The 17,398-nt window shown below is 41.8% G+C and overlaps 1 protein-coding gene and 1 pseudogene across 1 annotated transcript in view; one reads left to right on the forward strand and one right to left on the reverse strand.

The window, feature by feature from the left end:
* The first annotated feature begins 5,684 nt into the window (after window positions 1–5,684).
* Window positions 5,685–6,167, forward strand: LOC114197043 (small ribosomal subunit protein bS18m pseudogene; annotated as a pseudogene).
* Window positions 6,168–6,543: 376 nt separating this feature from the next.
* The window catches only part of ZNF229 (zinc finger protein 229), a 36,144-nt gene continuing 25,289 nt past the window's right edge, over window positions 6,544–17,398 (reverse strand). The window contains exons 5-8 of the mRNA XM_088026944.1: window positions 16,820–16,877; window positions 10,740–10,862; window positions 10,310–10,455; window positions 6,544–8,224 (exon numbers count right to left, since the gene is read on the reverse strand). Of these exons, the coding sequence (XP_087883070.1) occupies window positions 6,544–8,224; window positions 10,310–10,455; window positions 10,740–10,862; window positions 16,820–16,877 (2,008 nt within the window). The remainder of the gene's footprint in view (window positions 8,225–10,309; window positions 10,456–10,739; window positions 10,863–16,819; window positions 16,878–17,398) is intronic.

Consider the following 17,398-nt stretch of genomic DNA (forward strand, 5'->3'; position numbering starts at 1 on the left):
GGTGTGCAGAGCATTGGGGGGGGGATGTCTGTGAGCCAGTTGGAAAGGGGGTCCACAGATGGGGTGTTCCCAGCAGCTTATAGGCAGGCTTCCTGATGTGGTCTGCAAAGGGGTTAGTGGAATGAACAGCAGAGTGGTTGGTAGCATCCCTTTGATGAATTCTTAACAATGCTTTCTGTGCTCCCAGTCTCTCTCAATAGTCCAAATAACCTAAATGTTGTGGGTGAGGAAAGAAGTGGGCTTTTTGGGCAGCATCCCACACAGGTGAGCAAGACAGGTACTCACTCACACACTCTCACTTACCCCCATGGGAGAAATAAAGAGAGTTTCTCTTGCCACTAAGCTGTGGCACCTTGGGGAAGTGTTGTGGGGTAAAGTGAAACTGTTATTACCCTCTTCAATGTGTCTATTTTTACTTCAAAGGTGTGCCGGAACTTTGTTAGACTCCTGGACTTCCAGAAAAGACTTTTGTTCATGGGTGGTTGTCAAAATCAATGTTCTATGGGGTGAGGGGATGATTGTAGAAAACTCCTATTCTACCACGTTGCTGATGTCACTCTCTTTAAGAATTTTATTTACAAAGCTAAATGTAAAAAATGGCAGGAGCTCCTTCTTTTTAAGGCTGAATAATATTCCATTGTGTGTATATACCATATTTTCTTTATCCACGTATCTGTCGATGGACATTTGGGTTGTTTCTTAACATGGCTATTGGGAATAGTGCTGCAACGAACATGAGAATGCAGATCTCATCCTTTCAGTTCTTTGGGGTATATTTCCATAAATGGGATTATATTGTAGTTACATTTTTAATTTTGGGAGGAATCTCCACTGCTGTTTTCAATATAGGCTATACCATTTTAATTCCCACAGTGTAGAAGAGTTCCAATTCTCCACATCCTCAACACTTGTTATCTCCTGGGTTGTTGTTGTTGTTTTTAATAATAGCCATCCTACTGGTGTGAATTGATATCTTATTGTGGTTTTGATTTGCATTTCAGTGATCAGGGATGTTGAGCATCTTCTTATAAACCTGTTGGACATTTGTACATCTTCTTTGGGAAGTGTCTGTTCAAGTCCTGTGCCCATTTTAAAATCAGGTTGTTGTGTTGGCTTTTGCCTTTGGATTTTATGTTTTTATATTTTATACATCAACCCCTTATCAGATATATGCTCTCCATAGATTTTCTCCCATTCCACAGATTGCCTTCTCATTCTTTTGATTGTTTCCTTTGCTGTGTGGAAGCTTTTTAGTTTGTTGTCATCCCACTTGTCTACTTTCACTTTTGTCAATTGTGCTTTTGTTGTCATATCCAAGAAATCACTGCCAAGGCCAATGTAAAGAAGTTTTTCCCTATGTTTTCTTCTAGGAGTTTTATGGTTTCAGGTTTAATATTTAAGTCTTTAATCTATTTGAATTTATTTTTGTGAGTGTTGTAAGATAAGGTCCAATTTCATTCTTTAGCATGTTGAGGACTTTATGCTAAGTGAAATAAGCCAGTCACAGGACAGAAATGGCATGATTCTACTTAAATGAGTTACCTAATTAATTTCAAATTCATCGGAGCAGAGAATAGAATGGTGATTACCAGGAGCCGGGGGAAGGGGGAAATGGAGAGCTGTTCAATTGGTGTAAAGTTTCAGTTATGCAAGGTAAATTAGTTCTCAAGGTCTGCTGTACAGCATAGTGCCTAAAATCAACAATACAGTATTATATAGTCAAAAGTTTGCTGAGAGGGTAGATCTCAAGTCATCACCAAAAAAAAATAAATAAATAAAAAAAATAAAAAAAAGAGAAGAAAATTTTTGGAGGCGTTAGATATGTCTGTTACCTTGATTGTTGTGATGGTTTTATAGGTGTACGCACATGTCTAAACTCATTAAATTGTATAGATTAAATATCTGCAGTTTTTGTGTATCAATTATACCTCAAGAAAGCTGAGAGCGAGAGCTAAATGTGACATGCAAGGGCTTCCCCTGGCCAAACAGGAATATTGTTTGTGGCACCTATGCTAAGGCTGAAGGTTGCTCTCTGTCCTGAGGAAAAGTTGCACCAACTCTGGACCCCAGAAGTCTCTTTCTCTGGTAAATACCAGACCATGATCACTGTGGATTTCACCCCTGACTAACCCTTTTACCACATCCATATTATCTTATTGATAGTACATAATCTTATTAAGATACAACTTTATTCCCTAGAATGGCTCTGTCCAAATCAGGTGTAAGAAACCTGTTCACCAAGATGTCCCACACCAGCTTCTTACCATGCCTTCCAGTTTGCCTATAGATGTTGAGGCCAGTCTTCCAAGCCCTTTATGTCTGCAACTATCAAGGCTGACAGAGTATATTTCTTGTATTTTCTCCTTCACCACTGTTGAATTACCTGAATCTCACTGTACTCTTTGACCTTAAGACTCCCATTGAAACAGCAATTACAGTTGCCACCTGATCAGTCTGGGTCCAATAAGGAGACAGAAACCACACAGTGATTAAAATGGAAATTTAATATACAAATTATTAAACTTTAAAAAAGTAACAGTACAACATTTTAAAACTCTGTGTGGTACAATACTGAGAGTATCCAAGGAAAGACAAACTTGGACAAACATCAGACTTTATGAAGAAAATACGGCTGTAGCCCACTGGATGGCAGAGAAGTTTTCTGTTTTGCCTGAGTCAGAGGTTGTCCCTGGTTGCTGGTCAAGTGCGTGGTTTGTAGGCAAGTTGCAATGGGTGTTGGGATGCATGGGCATGCAGAATGAGGAAGGGTGCAGATGTCATCCATTGGGGGAACAGATGAGCCACAGTCAGTGGCCAGGTACACGGATGTGTAAAGGGAATGGGTGTGCCTGTGGGTAGAAGACCTAGAATGTGCAAAGTCCACATCCAGAGGTCCATGGGAATGTGATCAACAGGCTAGAGCTGCAGGATCATCAAGGGACTGTGCATTCTGGATGTTTGGCTAGTGCAGAGTAGGACCAGATGTCCTCACTTCCACACTGCTGACCAATCATGCAGCTGCTACAGACATCAGGAGATCCTTCCCTCCTGCAATCTCCCTCCAACACCCTCTGCTGAGAAAGTTTAACATTGTGTTTACTGCAAAGGAGAAATGCTCAAAGAAATTTCTTTCATTATTATAGAGTGTGTATCAAAGGGTGAATTTGGAACTTAAAGGCAATAACTTGCCCCTAGACTGAACTGCAATCATTGCCACTTCCAAAGTCCCAGCTACTGGTCTGTAAAAGTTGGGTTACATAGGAAGACATACAGAATGAGGGTCAGTAAGCCAAGGATTGTAAAACATGGAATAATCAGCACAGAAACACAAAGGAAGGCCACATAGGGAGAGGAGAGCTGGCTTTCCCACAGTCCATTTACAGTAATTGCTCATGCAAGGAGCTATACTACAGCAGCCACCTGGTGATAGGTCAAGCCCATTGCCTTCCATCTCTGGCAGCAACTTTCTAAAGCAAAACCTCACAATCTTCCACCAGGACTTGCTTTCTCCAAACAACCTACCCTTCTCCACCATGAGCTCTACTCACAACCCATTAGGGAAAAACATCATATTAAGGATTGCTGAATGCCTAGTGACAAAATTGTTATCACAAGCATCTGAATATAGAGAAAGGAAAATAATTTTGGAAAAGCATTTCCTACATTATGCATATCCCCACTTGGATTAAACAGTCCAAACAACCCTTGAAACAACACTGAGAAGTGAAGTGTAGAGTGGTGGAGGGGACAACTCCCAGTACCACTCTGTGCTGTAAAACTTGGGTATCAAGTCAGGGGTCATCTGTAATGATCTTTTACAACATGATTTTTTTCTCCAAACTCTATGTGGAAATTTTTACATCATTTTTAATGGTGATATTTTGTTTCATTACATGTAAGTACCATAATTTACTCAATCTCTTACATATCTTCAGGTTGTTTACAACTTTTATTATTGTAAATATTCTTGGAATATATTCCCTTCTGAAACCATCTTTCCCCACTTGTGCAATTATACTGTAAAGATAAATTCTGAGAAGTGGAATTATTAATTCAAAGATAATGCACTTTATACGCTTTGATACATATCGACAGATTTCTCTCCAGAAATGTTGCACCTGTATTTTTTCCCACCAACCACTGGTTTTTCCATTCCCTTACTGACACTGGGTTTTATTAATGTTTCACTGTTGCTCACCTGGATCGGTAAGAAAGCAACATTTTAGGGATGGTTTTATTTGATTTTGAATGGCTGTTCCATATATAAACCATAACTTGTAGGAAATTATAATGTAAGAAAAACTAGGAAGAAAAGATGATCTAAATGAAGAAGCCTATTGGTCAACTAAGATACCAACAAAAGACATTATTTGTGAAGATGAAAAAAGATATTGTGAATATATCTCCTCCTCCCAAAACCATCTGTAATCCCAAATTAAATCACAATTATGGAAGGAACTTGACAAAACGAGCACCTTCTAAAACCCCATTTTTATAGGGGTGCCTGGCTGGTTCAGTTGGTCGGGCGACTGCCTTCGGCTCAGGTCATGATCCTGGAGTCCCAGGATCGAGTCCCGCATTGCGCTCCCTGCTTAGTGTGGAGTCTGCTTCTCCATCTGACCCTCCCCCCTCTCATGTGTTCTCTCTATCTCTCATGCTCTCCCTCTCAAATAAAATCTTTTAAAAAATAAAACCCCATTTTTATTAAACAAGATTGTTGAGAAGTGGTGGTGCCAGCTTCTGACAATGAACACTCATGGTCTTCTGTCAGTTGTTAGCCACTTCATTAAATATTAGTTTTACTTAATTCACTTTATTAAGACTATCTGCAGGACATCTAGTCTAGTTAATTTCTTATTGACAAACTTTTCCCATTATTACACCTTACAGAGTTTATCTATTGCATGGGATTTATGTCTACAGATTGCACTTTTGCTACAGTTTTACCACCTGTGCATTATCTGGAACATTTCTTTTTTATGCACAGACCAACAAATGAAGATTCTCACTGAAGAAGTCCTAGCCACACCTTTTTAGATAGCTTCACTGCCACATATAGCCTTAACGACTGAAAAGTTTTGAACTCAATTATAAAGTTGCTTTCTTATGTGAACTCCAGTGACTGTGAAATATGTTGCTGTTAAATCCCTCTATCATAGTTGGCATAGCCTGGGCAATACTAGCAACAAATAAACTGCCAAAATATCAGTAGTATAACACAATAAATATTTATTTCTTACTCAAGAAAAACAAAGTCCCACACAGGTCAGATAGCCACCTTTTATCAGTCCAGCCTCCAAGGTCACCATGACAGGAAAGACGGCCAGAGGACATCACAAGATGTTTCTAAGGGCCAGGCCTGGAAGTAGCTTATATTACTTTTGCTCATACTCTGTTGCTTGGCACTCTATCACATGGACCAGCTCTTAACTGCAAGGGTTTCTGGGAAATGGGAGTCTCTATGTGACCCAAGAAATAGAACCACCAAGATAAACACACAGCCATGCCCATAAAATATCACTTTTATAGAGCTTCTCCCTGTGTAGAAAATCTAATGGATTTGAAAACCCGAGAATGGACTAACATTCTTACCACACTAATAACATGGGTTTCATTTCTGAGCACTCTTTTGAATATCTTTCTAGTGGGTACTCTCTTTAAAAAATCTACAGATTTTGGCAAGGATCCATGGCGGCTTTGGTTGCTGTTTGTGGTGATCTAGGGAGGAAAAAGTTAACGCATTTCGTAAAGGCTGCTCTCTGCCTCACGGATCCTGGGACTCACGCGGTGCTGTGGAGGAGTTGTTCACAATATAAGCACGTAGCCGGCAATGAGGACCTGCCTGTTCCAATGGAAAATCCTTATAAGGAGCCTCTTAAAAAAAAAAATGTATCTTGTGTGGAAAACGTGTAGATTATAAGAATGTACAGCTTTTGTCCCAGTTTATTTCTCCATTTACTGGATGCATTTATGGAAGGCACATAACAGGTCTTTGTGGGAAGAAACAGAAAGAAATCACAAAAGCAATTAAGAGAGCTCAAATAATGGGGTTTATGCCAGTTACATACAAGGATCCTGCATATCTCAAAGACCCTAAAGTTTGTAACATCAAGTATCGGGAATAAATTGTAGGAGTCTTCACATCCATCAATAAACATATTTTACAATAAAAAAAATCTACAGATTTTGGCTGGCCTGAAGTCTTCACTTGTACCCATCTCAATTATAATTTCCTTCCTGGGCATATCCGTTCACGGAAATTTGATCTCCAATTATTGTCATTGCCACAAACCGTCCATCTGTCAATTATCACTACTTTGCCACTGCAGCATATGACAGTTGATGGGAGTTTTGCAGAAGTTCTTGAGATCCACAGTAGGTCCCTGGAATGCTCTTAAGAACCCTTGCTTCAGAGCTGCAGGGTGACATGATGGGTGGCAGCGGCCTTGTCCTTTGCTGCCCCAGCCCTCCCAATGACTGAGTAAGCCTCTATCACCTGGAATACATAGACTTGCTTGCTTTCCTGATTGGCCCCTTTGAGAATTACATTGAGTACGTTTCTGTCCTCTTGTGTAGTCTTTGATGAGTAAGAAGGTCTGAGCTATAACTAAAGCCATTGCCATGCTCACAACATGTATATTGCACCTCATCTGCATGTGTTCTCTGGTGAGCAAGAAGATATGAGTTACGACTGAAGCCCTTCCCACATTCTTTACACTTATAGGGCTTCTCTCCTGTGTGGACTCTGAGATGCACATGAAGATCTGAATTCCGACTGAAGCCCTTACCACACTCATCACATTTATACGGTTTCTCTCTGGTGTGGTCTCTTTGATGTAAGTGAAAATATGAACTATAACTGAAGCCTTTACCGCACACTTCACATTTGTAAGGCTTTTCTCCCGTGTGAACCCTCTGATGAGTGTGAAGAACTGAACTGTATGCAAAAGGCTTTCCGCACACGTTGCATCTATAGGGCTTCTCCCCTGTGTGGACTCTCTGGTGAATGTGGAGGTGTGTGCTTTGGCTGAAACCTTTTCCACACTCACCGCACCTGTAAGGCTTCTCCCCTGTGTGCAGCCTCCGGTGGACTTGAAGAACAGAGCTTGAACTGAAGCATTTGCCACACTCACTGCATTTGTAGGGCTTCTCTCCAGTGTGGACTCTCTGGTGGACAAGAAGATTGGAGCTCTGATCAAAGCCCTTCCCACACTCCTCACATTTATAGGGCTTTTTCCCTGTGTGGACTCCCTGATGAATACAAAGAAGTGACCTAAATCCGAACCCCTTCCCACATACATCACATCTATAGGGCATCTCCCCTGTGTGGACCCGGTGATGGTTGTGAAGAGAGGAGTTACGCCTGAAGACCTTGCCACATTCGAGACATTTATAGGGTTTGTCTCCCAAGGGGACCTTTTGATATCTCGGAAGGTCTGGGCTCTGCTTGCAGCCCTCTGCCCACTCTTGATATTCATAAGCTTTGTCATCTGAATGAGTTTTATAATGAACAATAAGATCTGAGCTCTGACTAAAGTCCTTTCCACACTGGTCACATCTACAAGACTTTTCTATGTGAGCGCTGTGATGAACAGGAGGGTCTGCACCATCTATGAAGCCCACATCATAGTTATTACATTTGACAGGTTGTGGCACCACAAGGACCATGTTATGTTGTTTGGCTGTTGATTTCATAGCCAAGTGTTTCCCATAGTCAGTGTAGCTACAAGGTTCCTCTTCTTTACATTCTTGGGAATCACCATGATCATACGATGTCTGACTGATGCTGTCATCACACTGAGCACATCCATATAGTTTCTCTTCCACATGCATTCTCTCATATTGTCCTTGAGAATTCTGGGGCTCAGTCATCATGTTGGCTCCCTTCCAAGATTCTGGGGTAAAGACTCGTGTCAGGCCTTTCCCTTCTGTGCCATCTTGATTTTCTAAATTAATGGCATTTATTACATAGTTTTCATTTTCAGAAATCTGAAGAGACACTCCTGCCCACTCTTCACAGAGAGAAACATCTCCTTCTAAATATTGGGGATAATTTCCTTGAAGATTCATGACATACTCCTGACTCACAGTTAATTCACTGATCCTTTGTTTCCAAATCTGCCAGCAGTAGAGCACCTCTTGAGAGAGATAACTCAACCCTTTCCCCTGAAGATGTGAAATGTTGTTTTTAATCCTGTCTCCTATGAGGAGAAAGAGAATTTGGCTAAGAGAACAAGTAAGTCATCCCTCCAGAGGTATTGAGAAATGAAGTAGGATGCGGTGGGAAGCTGTCACTGGTCCCTATTGATATGGAAACAATCAGAAGCACAGTACTTCTAATCTATGAGCTGACAATTAAAAATCAGATGTTGCAGAGAAATCAAAAGAAATCCTGGGAACAATTTATAAAGAAAGAAATTCACCTCCCTCCTATAAGAGCAGCTGATAAAACACCTTTAATCATTTTGCTACAAAAGGAATGGAGATGGGGTGCTTGGCTGGCTCAGTCGGTTAAGGATCCAACTCTTGATTTCAGCTCAGGTCATGATCTCAGGGGCGTGAGATTGACCTCACGGGGGGCTCCATGCTGAGTATGGAACCTGCTTGGGATTCTCCCTCTTGTTCTCCCTCTGCCCCTCCTCCCACTCGCACACTTTCTCTCAAAGCAAAAAAAAAAAAAAAAAACGTATGGGGAAGACTCCCATAAGATTTATGGTGTCTGTTTGTGTACAACACAATAATTGGAATGCTGGACATGGTGACAGCACAAAGGATCACAAAGACCTTCCAAGATACCATATAGTGTTGCAGAAACAAGCAACAAATCTTGTCTCTTGCTAATGTCCCTTCCTTCACATGACTGTCACACGAGGTAGGATTATCATGTATGTTTCTCTACAGCCTGCCCAACTGTATGTGGTCAACTTAAAACAGCAATGGGGACTGATAGAGGGATGATATTGTGAAATATGGTCCTGAGGTTGGTGGGGGAGGTACATGTACACCTTTGAGGCAGGCTTAAAGAGACATCCTTTCCTCTGACGTTCTCTGGATTCCACGAAGAGATAAAGTCCACCAAGGTCCTATAATCCATCCAGTGACTTTTTTCTTTTTTTTTTTTAATAAGTAATCTCTACTCCCAATGTGGGGCTTGAGCTCATGGCCTTGAGATCAAGAGTCACATGCTCTAAGATCCTGTAATCCATTTCCCTAACATCTCCTCTTTAATTAATTGCAGAATTTCAAATAGCCATGACTATGAGAATGAGCAATGTGAATGACCTGGCCCCACAGAAGCAAGATTGTACCAAAGGGTCATAAGACATAAGGAGATGAGGTAGAAGAGGATGGTCAACACTTGGCACCCTAAAATGGGCTTCAGAATGCCATGAACACTATGGTCAAGACCATCTGGACACAGCTTTTGGTTCAAGGTAGTTTCTGAGTCATTTTATTGAGAGTGATGTTAGTGTGTGAGGTGGTGTCAGAGAAAGGGGGACTTGGAGCTACCCACAAGAGGCCTAAAGGAGCAGTTTTCCAGTTGTTTCGATTGTATCCCTAGTAAGAAAAGCATTTGCACTGTGACCCAGTATGCACAAATAGACACTGTTAAATAAAAGTTCTACAAGCTGATACTTACCTTACTAGGTGCAATGTACTCTGATAAATTCTTTTGTGTTCTGGTCCATTAATCTATCTTGCTTTTTAAAAACTGATTATGATAGAGTAACTTGATTTCAGAATGGAAATTCTGAAACTGACTCACGGACAGTGTTGAATCCTGCAGACTAGCCATATGTCTATAATCTATAGACATTGTGGTACTTAGTTTCACATGGTTATTAAAAGGTCTTGGGGTGCCTGGGTGGCTCAGTTGGCTAAGTGTCTGACTCTTGATTTCGGCTCAGGTCATATCTCAGGGTTGTGAGATCGAGCTCCGCATTGGGCTCCACGCTGAGCTATGGAGACTGCTTAAGTTTCTCTCCCTCTCTCTCTGCTCCCCCGCCCCCTCCACTCACATGTGCAAGCATGGACGCTTTCTCTCTCCCTAAAAAAAACAAACAAAAAAACAGAACACAGGGTGTACAGCCAGATAAGGGTTCACATCATATTTCTTATAAGCTGTGTGACCACAGGCAAGTTACTTAACTATTCTGTGCCTCAGTTGTTTCCTTTGTAAAAGAAGGAATAGCAACTATCTCATAGACTAAACCAAGGTAATGCATATCTGTACGTGAGCCTCTGAGAAATTAAAACTATATATTTATCAGTAAGAAAGCAAATAAGCTGACACTTATACCACACTCACCGTACACCAGATCCTGGTTTAGTTCCTTTAACACTAGTTTGCCCAAAACACTGGTTTTTCTCCAGAAGCAACCAAGGGACCAAGGCCCGTGGTCGTGTGTGAACTTTATCAACCTCGCTTTGGGAAACATGAGAGCAGATGACAGCCTAAAATGAGAGGAGGCCAGGGTGGTCTCACTAACTGTATTGGAGGTCCATGGGCCAGGGGGTGTAAGATGTGAGGGGTGTCCTCACCAACACTTCACAGGAGGCCACTCACTCATGTCAATCTGTTAAAACTCACTAACTTCAGGGGTCTCCTTGGCATGTGTGTGTCTCAGGTATTCTCACCGGTGGCCAAAGTTTCTCTTTGTGCTCCAACTGGAATATTCTATCTGGCTTGAAACTGATTATTCGAGGAAACAGGACAGAGGCTTGTTGTCCTCACCCACTGAAACAAGGTTCCTGAAGTTCTCCAGCATCACGTCCTGGTACAGGTTTATCTGGGCCTTGTCCAGTAGAGCCAGCTCTTCCTCCGTGAAGACCACAGCCACGTCCTTGAAGGTCACAGCTTCCTGAAACATCAAGCACACGCCACATGGATCATCCACAGATGACTACTGGCAGAAGAGCACAGCTGGAAGCTTTGCGGGTCATTAGGTTGCTGTCTTTCTGCTCCAAGCCCTCCAGTTTAAACCACACTTTGTAACGCTGGAATCATGGCTCTGCAAATCACACTTTGAATCTGAGAACTGGCTCTGTGCGAGGCTCTGCCACTAGGGGGCACAAGAAGGATTCTGCAAGGTTGGGGGAGAAAGAAAGGACTTACTTGTTCCTGGCCTGTCTGCCTCCTGTTCTGGTATCACCTCTGCAATGCTATGTTCCGCTGGTAGCAGCAGCAGTCCCTTTCCCTAGCGATATCTGAAGTCTGGGTCCCTGACCCCTAGGCTTCTTGACTGAGCTCAGAGACACCAGCCGGCCAGCACCCCCACCCCTTCACAGTTCTGCATTTCAGCTCCACAAGGCCCCTCTTCTAAGTTTCCAAGTTCCCATAATTTAATCTGTCTCTTTGGTTCCCTCAACCAGGTTGTTAGTTACTTCCCATAGTTGGTACTTCCATGATACTGTAGAGTTCTCTCTTTACCCCTCAGTTACCTGGCTCACAACTCTAAACCTAGTCAACAATTCTGTTGAATTCTTCCTGTTCAAACAGCCAGCATCCTTTTTGTGTCCTGAACAGACCCTTACTAGTGCAAAAGAAATGAGAAACATAGAAGAAATTCAAAGTTTTGGGTAGGCCAAGTTTCTCTTCTTTTGTCCGCATTGCCTGGGTCCCCATTAACTGTCCACAGTTGCACAATGTTGCAGTAAACATCCATGAACATCTGTCTTTGAGTACTTATAAGACCATTTCCATAGAATTCCTAGACCAGAGACTACTGAATTAGTTGGGTATGCATATTTTACATTTTGACTGATATTGTCCAAATTATCCTCCAAAAAGGCTGTGCTGATACACCGCCTAATAGTGTCTGGGTGTTCATTCTCTATCATACATCAAGACTTGAGATTTTATTTTCTCTGTCATGGCAGATTAATCTATTTCTATTGGACTAAGCAGACAAGGCAACTAAAAGCATTGGCTGCCAGATTAAAAAAAAAAAAGTAAAAAGGAAATTATTGGAACATGTGGGAGCATTTGGGTATCAATTAAGTATTTAAAAAAAACAGTAGAATCGGTAGTGGAATTACTGGCTCATATGGTAATTCTATTTTTAATTTTTTGAGGAACCTCCATACTGTTTTCCATAGTGCCTGCACCAATTTTCACTCCCACCACCAGTGCACAAGGGTTCTTTTTTTCTCCGCATCCTGGCCAACACTTGTTATTTCTTGTGTTATTTTATTTTAGCCATTCTGACAGGTATAAGATGATATCTCATTATGTTTTTTTTCTAGTTTTATTTTTATTTTTTAAAAGATTTTATTTATTTATTAGAGAGAGAATGAGAGACAGAGAGCACGAGAGGGAAGAGGGTCAGAGGGAGAAGCAGACTCCCTGCTGAGCAGGGAGCCCGACGTGGGACTCAATCCCAGGACTCTAGGATCATGACCTGAGCCAAAGGCAGTCACTTAACCAACTGAGCCACCCAGGCGCCCCTCATTGTGGGTTTTTTTTTTTTAAGATTTTATTTATTTACTTGGGAGAGAGAGAGAATGAGAGAGACAGCACAAGTCAGGGAAAGGGCAGAAGGGCAGAGGGGCAGGAGAAGCAGACTCCCTTCTGAGCAAGGAGCCCGACCCAGGGCTCCATTCCAGGATCCTAGGATCATGACCTGAGTTGAAGGCAGACGCTTAACCAACTGAGCCACCCATGCACTTCATCGTTGTGGTTTTGATTTGCATTTTCCTGATGACAAGTGATGTTGAGCATCTTTTCATGTGTTTGTTGGCCATCTGTATGTCTTCTTTGGAAAAATGTCTATTCGTGTACTCTGTTCATTTTTAAATTGGATTATTTGGTATTTTTTGGTGTTGAGTTGTGTAAGTTCTTTATACATTTTGGATATTAACCCCTTATCAGAGATAGCATTTGCAAATATCTTCTCCCATCCAGTAAATTGTCTTTGTTTTGTTGCTGCTTTCCTTCTCGGTGCAAAAGCTTTCTATTTTGGTGTAGTCCCAAGAGTTTAATGTTGCTTTTGTCTTCCTTCCCAGAGGAGACATATCCAGAAAAATGTTTCTACCACTAATGTCAAAGAAGTAACTGCCTATGTTTTCTTCTAGGAATTTAATGGGTTTCAGGTCTGACATTTAGCTCTTTAATCCATTTTGAGTTTATTTTTATGCATGGTATTTACCCAAAGGAAATGAAAACACTAATTCAGAAAGATATGTGCACCCCTATGTTCACTGCAACATTGTTTACAATAGCCAAGATATGGAAGCAACACAAGTGCCCATCGATATAGACGAATGGATAAAGAAGATGTGGTATACATATACAATGGAATATTAGTCATAAAAAGGAATGAAATCCTGCCATCTGCAACCACATGGATGGACCTAGAGGGTATAATATTAACTAAGTCACTCAGAGACAGACAAATACCATATTGTTTTCACTCACATGTGGAATTTAAAAAAAAAAAAAACAAATGATTAAAGGAAAAAAAAAAGAGACACACGAGATTCTTAAATACAGAGAACAAACTGGTGGTTGCCAGAGGGGAGGTGGGTGGGGATGTGAGGAAAACAGATAGAGGGGATTAAGAGTACACTTATCATGATGAGCACCAAGAAAAGTATGGAATTGTTGAATCATTACATTGTACACCTGAAACGAATGTAACACTGTATGTTAATTTTACTTGAATAAAAATATAAATTTCTTGAGTGATGACAGTAATGTGGAAATGTAGGAAAACACCCTTATTCTTAGCAGGTACATACTGAAGTATTTAGGGATGAATAATGATGACTGTGATTTATTCTCAACTGGGTCAGCAAAATGAAATATAGATATTATGTGTGTGTACGTGTATTATGTATATGTGTGTAATTGTTAACAACTTGTGAATCTAGGTGAAGATTAAACATTATACTGCTCTTTCCATTTTTCCATAAATTAAAAAAAATTCAAAATAAAAAATTGAGGGGAGGGCGCCTGGGTGGCTCTGTTGGTTAAGCGTCTGCCTTCGGCTCAGGTCATGATCCTGGAGTCCCGGGATCGAGTCCCGCATCGGGCTCCCTGCTCAGCAGGGAGTCTGCTCCTCCCTCTGACCCTCTTCCCTCTCATGTTCTCTCTCTCTCAAAAAAAAAAAAAGGTGGGGCCTTTAGGAGGTAATTAGGTCATGAGAGTAGAGCCTCAGGAATGGGATTAGGGCCCTCATAAAAGATTTCCCAGAGAGCTCACCCCTTCTGCCATGTGAGGACACAGCAAGAAGATGACCACCTATAAATCAGAAAGCGGGCTCTCACCAAACACCAAATCTGCCAGATCCTTGATCTTGGACTTCCTAATCTCCAGAGCTGTGAAAATAAGTTTCAGTTGTTCCTAAACCACCCAGTATATCTTAGAGGCACTGCTTTCCTCGGTGGGAGGTAACAAAATGGAGTTGGAGCGAGTGACCCAGGAAGTACAGATACCCGACAGCCGATGTGGGGCACACACTAGGGAGAAGGGGTTCAGAATGCAGGCTCACCCAGCCTAAGCCCCTTCTCCCTTCTTGGCCTCCACTGTCTGGGAAAACAAAACACCCATTTCCCACCACCCTTTGCAGCTGGGCAGATCGCTTGCTGGGATCCTATGCAGAAACTGCCATATGATGCAGGTGCAAGGACAGTCCAAAAATATTAATAAACCAAATTTATAAACTAATATAGATATAATCAAAGATTTTAAAATCTGTTTCTCGGCACATAGCACCATCTATGAAGTCCTCTTGTAAAATCTGGAACCTAAATTTATTCAAGCACTCAGTGCTCCCACTTATAGGAAACACTGTAGCCAGAGGAACCCACTGAACGACCCCAAAAAGAGGCATTTTTGAGATAACCAGGGAAAACTGATTATTGCCAGGGTATTAGATGATACCAAAGAATTACTGATAATCTCAGCCATTTTTTTTTATTTTCCATAGAAATACATACTGAAATATACAGAAGTGTATGGTAAATTAGATTGCCAATTAGCAAAATTCCCTCATGCTCCCCAGTTCCACTCAAGAACCACCGTGTATTTCTTTGCCCCTGGACTTTGGATTTGGCCATGTGACTTGTTCCAGTTCTAAGCCTGGGCCTTAAGAGGTCCTGCATGTTTCTGCTCGTTTCCATGCTCTGCCAGCACCCAACACGTCCGTGCTAACCAATACAAAACTGCTACCAAATAAGTATCTCTGGGACTGACTTTGGGACCAAGAGGCAACAGTTGGGGAAACTGTTATCAGAGGATGGAAAAATGGTAGCCTGGGTGATAAAGTGTGAAACATTTGGTAAAACAATTGCTGGCAGTAAGGTAGAAGATGGAAAATGTACCTAATGGGACTCAGTGTGGACTCAGGCAAGATGGTTTCCAGGCAGAGGAAATGAGTGGGAGCTCGTTTATTTTAAAGCTATTCCAAGTAATGAGCTCAAAACAAAACCGATATAAAATGAAATAATATTCTATCTGGGATCTTCTTTTAAAATGCTTTGGGACATCTGATTCTTGGTTTCAGCTCAGGTCATAATCTGCGGGTCATGAGATCAAGCCCCGCATCCAACTCCATGCTCAGCGTGGAATCTGCCTCTCCCTCTTTCCCTCTCTCTCTCAAATAAATAAATAAATCTTAAAATAAAATAAAATAAAATCCTTTGGGAAAGAAAAAAGGAAAGTGAAAAAGAGATAGATTAAGCAGATGTGGCAAAATATTGAACCTGCACTATGGGTACTACACACAGAGATTCATAGTACTATTTTCTCTTTTTGTGTATTTTCATAATTAAAACATTTTTCATGATTTAGAAAAAATCCTTACTCTACCCTCTGATGGCCTTTTTGATGCATCAGCTTGAGCTAGACTACAGTCCCATTATGGAAGCAAACATTAATCTAGGTGTTGCTGTGAAGATATTTTGTAGATGTGATTAAAGTCCATAATCAGATGACTTGGAGGGAGACTATTTTAAATAATGTGGGTGGGCCTGATCCAATCAGTCGAAGGGCCTCAAGACCAAAACTGAGGCTTCCCTAAGAGAAGAAATTATACTTGTAGACAGTAGCATCAGTCTGTGTCTAAGAGTTCCAGCCTGCCCTAGGACTTCCGATTTGCCCAGCCCCCACTGTCTCATAAAATAAACCTCTTACAAATCTCAATATATAGCTCATACTGTTCCTGCTTCACTGGCTGAACCCTGATGGGTACATCCGCACTCAAATCTTGCTACTTACATGTACTGGACCCAGCGCTACTCCAAGTGTGGTCATGTATATACCGACCATGCCCTCAGATGCTGTGGCAATACTACATTTCTATAAGAGTTTCTGAATGCAGGGTGCCTGAGTGGCTCAGTTGGTTAAGCGACCAACTCTTGATTTCGGCTCAGGTCATGATCTCAGGGTTGTGGGATCCAGCCCCACGTCAGGCTCCATGCTCAGCGGGGAGTCTGCTTCTCTCTCTCTCCCTCTCCTTTTGCCCCTCCCCCCACCCACACCCACTTTCTCTCTAAAATAAATAATCTTTTCGAAAAAGAGTTTCTGAACTCTTACTCTTGATTGCTATATTGATCTCTCAGTGACAAGCAGCTCATGGACTGGCACTTGTGCGCAAACCTCATGTGGAGTAGCACCGAACTAGACATCTGGACACCTCGGAGCCTTATTCATTTCTGCAAAGGGAGTGACACCACCAATCTCACGTTACGAGCAAGGCAAAGTGCCTAACACGGAGCCATCCCTCAAAAATGGGTGACCTCCCTTCAGAGAATAGAGGTGTCTAGCTCCTCAGAAAGCACATGGCCTTTAAGAGGGAGAAAGGAAACCTTAACTTACCTGGAATTTAATCATACTGTCTTCCTCTTGGAAGGAGCAGGATCCTGAGAAAGTAGAACTGCAAAGAAAGAATCCATGAGAGCATGGGTTTGACAAGCTGTGAGTGAATCCTGGTTTCTCCTTATCTGTACAATTTTCTCACACATTCTTCTCTCCCGAGATATCTTTACCTCTCTTCTTATTCCCAACAGACTCCATCCCATCTCCTCAAGCCTTGTCCCCTGCCCCATCCCACCCGGATTCCTGTATAACTCCTGTATCACTCCCCAAGCTTTTGGGTCCAAACTGCCACACTTTTTCTTTTTCTCAGACTTGTGAATGTATTGGCATCGCCTATATCCTAGTTACTCTGGAAAAGAGGCTCCAGAGTTTTTTTTTTTAATTTAATTTTTTAAAGATTTTATTTTTATTTATTTGACAGAGAGAGTGCGAGAGAGGGAACACAAGCAGGTGGAGTGGGAGAGGGAGAAGCAGGCCTCCCGCTGAGCAGAGAGCCTGATGTGCCGCTTGATCCCGTACAGACACTTAACGACTGAGCCACCCAGGCGCCCCTGATTTTTATTTTAATTCCAGTTAGTT

The sequence above is a fragment of the Eumetopias jubatus genome, unplaced genomic scaffold (genome assembly GCF_037043125.1).
Source record: "Eumetopias jubatus isolate StellerSeaLion01/CBP00866 unplaced genomic scaffold, mEumJub1_p1.0 scaffold_10, whole genome shotgun sequence".
Taxonomy (NCBI): Eukaryota; Metazoa; Chordata; class Mammalia; order Carnivora; family Otariidae; genus Eumetopias; species Eumetopias jubatus.